At 35.4% G+C, this 8,844-nt stretch overlaps 1 protein-coding gene across 10 annotated transcripts in view; it reads right to left on the bottom strand.

Annotated features, from left to right (window-relative positions):
• The window catches only part of Zmat1 (zinc finger, matrin-type 1), a 59,198-nt gene that overhangs the window by 7,287 nt on the left and 43,067 nt on the right, over positions 1 to 8,844 (bottom strand). For all 10 annotated transcript variants that reach the window (XM_063280393.1, XM_063280391.1, XM_002730284.7 and 7 more), the window contains 3 exons: positions 8,090 to 8,191; positions 7,831 to 8,005; positions 6,275 to 6,340 (listed from right to left, as the gene is read on the bottom strand). In XM_063280393.1, coding sequence (XP_063136463.1) covers positions 6,275 to 6,340; positions 7,831 to 8,005; positions 8,090 to 8,152 — 304 coding nt within the window. In that variant the 5' untranslated portion in view covers positions 8,153 to 8,191. The remainder of the gene's footprint in view (positions 1 to 6,274; positions 6,341 to 7,830; positions 8,006 to 8,089; positions 8,192 to 8,844) is intronic.

An 8,844-nucleotide genomic window follows, 5' to 3' on the forward strand; every position in this document is an offset into this window, starting at 1 on the left:
TGAACAGCAAAGGAAACACACAACGGAGTTAACAGCAATCAAGAAATGAGTGAAAAAGTACAATATATACATCCATACATGTATATATACACACGTATAAGTATATACACATATATACATATATTTATAAATATATATGCATACATACATACATATACACAAACAGCAATCGATATCCAAATTATATAAGGAACCCCAAAAGCTCAATAACAAAAAAATTTCTAATCATTTCTCAAAAAGAGGCGACCAAATATCTAATAAGTACATAAAAATACAGAATATCACTAATCTCTAGGCAAGTGCAAACTGAAAGAACAAGGAGATTCCATCACACCCCAAGAAGTATCACTAATACAAAGAAGGGAATGCTGGTAAGGATGCGAAGACAATGTTAGTGCAAACATCAATTACAATAGCCATTCAAAATATGGAGGGTACTTAAAAATTAAGAAAACAATCCTCATTATATTCTTCTAAACACAATTTTAGTGTATATTCAAAGCAACTGAAATCAGTATGTAAGAGACATACATTCCTCTGTTTATTACATCATTATTCACAGTATGCAAGAAATGAAACAACTCAAGTGCTCATCAACTGATGAATGAATAAAACATGGTACATACAATGAAACATTACTCTGTCATAAAAATACTAAAATCCTGATAGGGGCAAGAAGATTTGGGGTATTGGTTCATTGTATAGCAATAATGGATAACAATTATATTCCATATATTTCAAAAAGCTAGGAAAAGGATTTTGAAAGATTTCATTATAAAAACCATAAATGTCTTAGGATATAAATGTGTTTGACTTGTCTTAGATATGACACAAAGTATACGTTTATGAAACATTATTTGATAGTCCCATGAGTACCCACAGCTTTAATGTTTCTGTGTCTTTGAAAACTTTGAATAAAAGATTACTTAAAAATCATCCTCTATCTCCATTTCCGGGAAGATAAGTTCAGTTTCTGGAATAAAATTGGGAATTGGTTTTTAAAACTAATACTGCAAGTGAATTATGAGAGATGCTGAAGGGAAAAGATCTCCAATTCCTTGTCTATGTATGTCTATGTCTATGTACGTCTATGTATGTATGTCTCTTTCAGCTTTGTTGTTCCATTTGTGAGTATCTAGTTTAACAAAGATTAATACTGAAGTCTATTCATTTTCTAGAAAATGGACTACTTAGGCAGTAAGTGTGGGTCTTCATAGCAACCTTTTTCTAGGAAATTGTTGCTATCTTTATTTTATAGATGTGAAAACCAAACTGGACATGGCCTTGGTCAACAGCATATATATTGAATATACCTCGGTAATATAGAATAAACAAGACTCCCAGGTTTCTCTAGATTTGTGGTTTTCAAAGTTGGTTATAGAAAGTCATGTGGCAAATGTTCATGTTACCTCAGCCTGTGGCTTTTCTATACACTGATAATGTTCGTCATCTTTTTCTAGGATACTTATACAGGTCCACTGCACATGAGACAAAGGAAATCTGAGTCTCCAGGGGTGGAAAAGACCTCTTCTGATTCCAAGAAAGCTTTCTAGAGAATTTTACTATGCATTCACTATTAAAGTTCCACCTAGATTACTGTCTTCTTTGTGATTATAAAGTCTCATTAAACTTGGGAATTTATGTATTTCTTTAATATCTATAAAGGCTACTGCATAGTTTTCTGTTTAGTTCTTCCTTCGTTTCTCCACAAATTCCATCAGAATTAAGATTGAATTGTGGAAATATAGGAGTTTGGAAGGGTTGCTAGTCACATGCCAAGTGTCTAGAGACAGTTCCAGAACTACAGTATGGGTGCTTTTTACCTTAGCTTTTGGATTTCCACATACTGTTACCACCACTTTCTAGAACAATGTGTAACTCAAAGAGAGTAAGTAAAAATGCATAAACCCTTCTGAATACATAGGAAGCCTATTAACTGCCCCAGATATCAGACTTCTTGGCCTAATACTTTAATATGATCTTAAAATACATTTTGTGTGTGCATTTGATTTGTGGGTGCATTCATGTGTCATGGTATACACGTGGAGGTTACAGATCAGCTTTGGGAAGTTAGTTCTTTATTTAAACCCTGTGTGTCCCAGATATGGAAGTTAAGTTGTTAGGCTTAGCAACAGGTATCTTATATGATGACCCCTGGCCTAATGTTCTAACCCATCTCTAATTTTTCTTACATTCTCTTTATCTTTGAGACTGCTATATAGCCTATTTAGCTCGGCTAAACATATATTTGCTTTGTTTGCATCTTAAAAAAATCTTACTTTAATTTTTAATTACCATATACAAAGGTGTTTAAAAAGGCAGAAGACAGCCATACACTTCCGGTTCCCAAAGTGTTAACATGTGAAGAGATGGCAACAGAAATGTAATCAAAGTACAGAAAAGAGAAATGGAAGATTGGATCATATAGGGAATCAAGTGTACAGAAAGCATATAGGGAATTAAGCAGTTAAAGATTCAAGCATACGTGCCTAATAGATAACAGTAATCTTGACAAACACAAAGGTTTTATAATTTAAGGTGGATTTAGAGTCTTACTTCAGGTTTAGATATGTTGAGTTACAAGTAAAATTGAAGCATCTAACTGTAATATTGAAGCTAGAATTAGTAAGATAACTAAAACATATACATATATACATATATACATATATATATCACTTATATATTAGTGCTCTAGTCAATCCTGTGCTTTAAGAGCTGAACTAGATTGGGAACTTAAGCAAGCAGTGATAAGGATGAAGAAAAAAGTTCAAATATGGAGAGACACTCACATAATAGCAGATGAATAGAGGCAATAACAGACAGAAAAAAGGAAAACAGTAGAATAAAGTGGCTTATTGTGTTAAGTTGCCTTTTTTCCTTTTAAAATTTGATGTATGGATGCTTTGCCTACATGCATGTCTGTGTACAACGTATATGCAGTGCCCATCCCATGGGGGTGGCAGACAGAAGGTGTTGAGTTCCCTTGGAAATGGAGTTAGAGATGGTCATGGGCTGTAATGCAGATGCTGGGAATTGAACTCAGATCGCCTGCAAGAGCAGTCATGGCTCTTAACTGCTGAGCCATCTCTACAGATACATAACTGCCTTAAAAACAAAATCAAAACAACAACAAAAAACACTGGCTCACTTGTAATATGGAATTCTGTGGTTATTGTTCTCTGAAATTCACGTTAGCTAATTTAATTTCCCTAGGAATGCTTTTTATGGTGGAGGATTTCTTTTGGTGGTTCTTATTTGAGAAAGAGTTTGGCTATGTAGTCCTGGCTGCCAAGGAATTTATTATATAGTTCAGGCTACCCTCAGACATAGAATATACAGTAATCTTCCTTCCCCTCACTCCTGAGGACTGACGTTATAGAGATGAATCACTACCTCCGGCAGAACTAGTTGTTTTTCATAATGGTCAAATGTTTACTGCTTGGCAGATAGGAGTTATGACAGGGTACATCTATTCTTTGAGCATTAGCTTCAGAGATTAGTGTGAAATGCTTTCTTCCAATAAGTAGACCAAATTATACTGATGATCCCATGATCAGACACAAACTTTAACAAAATTCTTTTTGCTTGTAAGATTTTTTGTCAACTTGGCACAAGCTAGGTTCATCTGGGATAAGGGAACCTTGACTGAGAAAACTGATCAGATTTGACTGTGGGCAAGCATATGAGGGCACTTCCTTGATATATGACAGATGTGGAAGGACCCAGCCCATCGTGGAACGTTTCAAACCTGGAAAAATGGTCCTGTTTGCTATAAGGTAGCAGACTGAGCCAGCCATGGTAAACAAGCCAGTAATCAATGGTCCTTTGTGGTATCACCTTCAGTTATTGCCTCTGGGTTCCTGCCCTGAATCCCCTTCATGGTTGATTGTAAATGGTAAGCTTTTCTCCCAATGTCACTTTTGGGCATAGTGTTTATCATAGAAAGCAAACTAAGACATTCTTCTTCCCTTATTCTAGTAATCTTGACATTTCAGAGTGCTAAAATGCTATCCCCCACAGTAGCAACAATAGTTCAAATACTTCTCTCTTACACTCAGTTCAAATTTCCTCAGACATTACATATTTCATACACCCTCAGCTTACCAGTATGAAAACATATCCAACAAGTGGCACTTCAACATTTCTTCTGATGTTTACTTTTAAAATCAACTGTCATTTCTACTTAATGCCAAGCTTACTTAAATCATCATTCTTTAAAATCCTATCTATAACCATATGTCCCTACAAAATGTTTTAGTACTTTGAACCACACTCTGTAGGAAACTGAAATAGTACAGAGAAAAGCACTTGAGATGAACAGCATTAGCAGTTCTTTGATACAGACATTAAACTAAACTCCACTGAGGTATGAGCAATTCTGTGCTGGTTTTTATGTCTAGCGCTAGAAACAGAGCTGGCATTTCCTCTATGAAGGATCTTAACTGGAATGGGAGGAAAAGCACATGGTGAGGTAGTAGACACCCATGTTACAGACACACAGGAGAGTAGGTAGGAGCCTTGAGGGAAGCAAAGAGGCTTCCAGGCAGCACTGGTATATTTAAGAATGAGTATGAGTTTAGTCAGAAGCAGGAAAAACTGACAAATTTTCAAATTAGACAGTGTCATAGAAATATTTGTATTTTGAATGAAATGCTCCAATAATTAAACTGAGAGTGTATTTGTGGAGACAAATGCAGTAGGGCAAACTACTTAGAAGGCCACGACTCTGTGTCTTCAAATTTCGTAAGTATGAAGCATTACAGGTCTTACTAAAGAAGTGAATTTTGAGTTAGTAGTTTTTTAAGCAGGGCTGAATTCTTTTTGCCCATATGCTCTCAAAAGATACATTGCCAGTCCACACCCCAGTCTGCCTAGCAAAGCTCTAGAAATATGTGAAGAGCTGTGGTAGTGTAGGGAGAGTAGGGATGGAGTAGGGCAGATAGTAACAATTCAGGAGGGAAGGCAATCACAACTTGGCATTTCATCAGCTTTAGAAACTGTGGTATTGGGGAGTTGACAGTTAACTATAGGTTTTTATGTTGGAAGAGAATTGATTTAAAATGGCTCTGAGGTGTCCACGTGAAATAAGATCTACCATTTTGACATGTAATCGAAAGTGTGATGGAGCGGTTATGGGAACAGAGATGGCAGGTAAAACCAGGGGAAGACACAGAATTGGGTTTGGAGAGCCAGGTCAATAATGGGACCTGGGAACACGTAAGTGTAGGCAATGAACAGACAGCTGATGCTAGCAAGCAAATGAACAGAAAGAAGAACAAGACTGAGGAACTGTGCATGAAAGGAACAGAATTTTAAGAAGTCAAGAGTAATAAACATTTTCACAAAGAGCGGAAAGTCTGTCTAGAAGGAATAAGTGAAATACAATGCCATGAGGAAGAGAAGGTAGAAGAGAGTCTATGAAAGAGCAGGAAGACACAGCAGTAGTGAGGAAGTGCTTGTATATGGTGGGGATGAAAAGCATGGTGGAAGAACAGATATACTGCTCCAGTCAAGGCCAGTCCCTATGTTGTACCTGAAGTTTTGCTACCCTTTCTTATCTCTAAGCCATCTCTGGTCATTTTTTAAAACCTTTCCACTTCTATCAATCAAGGTCATAGAAATCTATGAACTATGATGTTTCATTTCCTTTGTTTAGTGAAATATATGCATAAAACATACCTGTACTCTTTTGCAATGAAGTATTAACTAGATTATATATTTTCTTCTTTAGGGAAGAAGAAATAAGAAGTATATTACTATTTATACTACCAATAATAACTAGCTTAATGTTCCAAATGAGTATCAATATATCAGAATGATTTGAAATACTTCCTTAAAATAACATGGAACCAAAACACACATACATACTCATATATATGATTTTTGAAATTAAGAGAAATAAAAGACTTTCTGTCTATCATTCTTATAAAAACAAATCAAAGTAAATGGACTTGATTATTTGAACACTATCATTTTTAAATAAAAGAAAGTGGTTTATAAATAAATGAGTAGGTTTTATAAAATATAAACTTCCTATGAAAGAGGTTAAAATCCTTTTCCTATTTGCCGTTTGTATTTCAGTTTGCTGGAAGACACTTCTCTGCTCTTCAGCTATAAATGTCTTTCTAGTATCGTTTATTTTTGTCCCTACCATAATGTTATGGAATATAGCAGATTCTTTAAAGGATGAAGAAAGATCTTACAATATCTGCTTGGGTTATTTAGATCCAAAAGGATAATAGCGGAAAGGGGGGTAGTCTGTCTTTATCCCTACCTGGAGGAGGCTTCACAATAACAGACTTCAGGAAGGTTGGTGGTGCTGGAGTAGTACTGTGTTTATCTGTAGAAATAATTGTAATGAAACATTATCGCCATGTGTTCACATATTAGAACTGCATCCATTGTAGAGTATTAAAGAAATTCTCTAAAAACTACTATCTTATCTTTCCATTTTTTCAGGACAGGTTTTCTGAATAAAGGGACTTGTTATAAGGCTCTTTTGAGATATAAATGTGACCTAGTTTGTACATTAAAGACATGGGACTACAGGAATATTTTACACCGAGTATTGTTTGACCATATTCATTCAAGGGAACAATAGAAGCAGGGGAGCCATTTCAAGATGATTCTTTGCAAGTCACAGGGTAAATCAGATGGCATGAACTTCTAAGTTGATATTTTTTTGAATAACATATCGATTCTGTCTTGATTTGTGATGTCTACACCGGAATGAACTCCCAGCAATTAATAACTTGAAACCATATGTTTCTTTTTTGTCTTTTTCAATTATGTGCCTCCTTGAAGTCAATAAAATGGTTTTGGGGATTGAAGATAAGTCATTTACAAAATGAATTCTCTTGTAAGGCACAACGACTCTGTCCCTCTTCAAATCAATAGATATATGGCAATTTGAGATGGCAATTTGAGAGACCAGAATAAATAAAAACCTAATTATAGTTTAGCTTATTAACAAAAATAAATTCTAATAGTTTGTGGAGGTAATGACTTTGCTCTGGACAATATTTATATGCTATATGATATATGTCCTATGTATATGATAGATGATATGACTGCTGATTTTTTTCAGGAATAAATGCCTAATGATATAGTGTTAAGGCTCTAATGAATGCACTAAATTATTTCAGCTGATCTATCATCATTTTGTGGTAGCATGCAAGTTTTTCAAAATATGAGCCATGTTTTCCAAAATGTACTCTGCCAGTTCAGGTAATTCAGTGGGAGTTCCTTCATTTGTTCATTTGAACATTACCAGAAAGAACAAAAGAGGCCAAAGTTCTAAAATTCTCTGCACTTTTGGAATTTAGAATACTCTAATTATTTGCTGGAACTTCATATTTATGGAAATAAAACAATGTATTATCAGGATTAGAAGAGATTCAGCAATTTAGTTTGTTTCTTAAAGTTGTGGTGGTAAGTACACTATACACGAGCTAGAATACAGTAACTATCCTATAGTGAAGACGTTGATCTCAACAGACAACTGATGCTAAGTTTTAGATAAAAAATGACAAGGGGGAAACATAATAAAGAATTTAACATTTTTGATTTCTCTAGCTGTTTATTATCATTCTTTATAACATAGAGCAATCACATGCTTATATTTGGATTTAGTGAACTGAACAGAGGTCATAATAGTTCTTAAAATTCAGTTAGCCATCATTTCTGCAGACAGGGACACAGAAATACACTAAGCAGAAGAATAATCAAGTTGTCTACATTACAGTAAAAGTTTGCTCTCCAAAAACGATGGTGCAGTGTGGGAAAAAGATGTATTATGGGTCTGAGATAAAGAGATGACTAGGGTCTTACCCATCTTTGATGGGCATGCAGATGGAGACCCTCGACCACGTTCTTCCAGTAGTTGCTTCTGAGTTTGAGAATGGCTCTTTCCCACATAGTGAGATGGAGCAGCAGCTGTGGAGTCAAAGCTCATGTTGCAGAGACCAGGAAATTTGTTTCTGTTGACTTCTCCACTTGAGTACACCTATAAAAAGCACAGTTTTTTATACTTTTGAATGTTTCAAAAATGTACAGGTCAGAATTATGCCACACAGTGTAGACCACTCACCTGAGAATTCCCAACATGCACGCTCACTTTCCTACCAGGCACTTCATGCTGTTCTCCGTGCATTTGAAAAGAGAACTTAACATTTTGAGCATGTATTTCACTCTGAAAAAACAAATGTAACTTTGTTTATTTAATAGCAGAGACGCCTAAAATGTGGACATCTCTGAGTGGGAGGGCAGGAGACATGAGTTTTAGCACTTTGCATTATCTTTTTCTTTTGAGACCTGGTCCTTGAACAGGCTAGGGAAATGGCATACTGCATTACAGCCTCTACCCTTGACGAAAAGAACTCTGAGAGAGTTTCACTCCTTTTAAATCTCCAAATCTCAGTTGAAATTAAAATAGAAGTGGTTCTACAAATTAAAAGTCAGTATTTTTATGTTTTTATTATGTTAGCTATATATTTAATGATTTTCATACATGTATATTCTAATTATATTACTACTATTGCTTCTTTTCTTCTCCAATGCTTGCTAATTCCCTCTTTCCAACTCACTACCTCTTCTACTTTCATGTCCCTTTCTGTGTGACACAATCATTAGCATTAGCATTGCTTACATGAGGATGGATAAAGTATTTATGGGATTGTATGCACCTTATCATGGACTACATCATTGCAGAAAATCTCTCTCTTCTTCAGCAACCATTAAGTGCTAATAGATCCTCAGGGGGTGATAAGGCCTCATGATCTCCTGCTTCTTAGCAACTGTTTATCAATAGATCTGGGGATGGTGGGGCTCATAAGCCTCTCTCAC

Source organism: Rattus norvegicus, chromosome X (assembly GCF_036323735.1).
Source record: "Rattus norvegicus strain BN/NHsdMcwi chromosome X, GRCr8, whole genome shotgun sequence".
Taxonomy (NCBI): domain Eukaryota; kingdom Metazoa; phylum Chordata; class Mammalia; order Rodentia; family Muridae; genus Rattus; species Rattus norvegicus.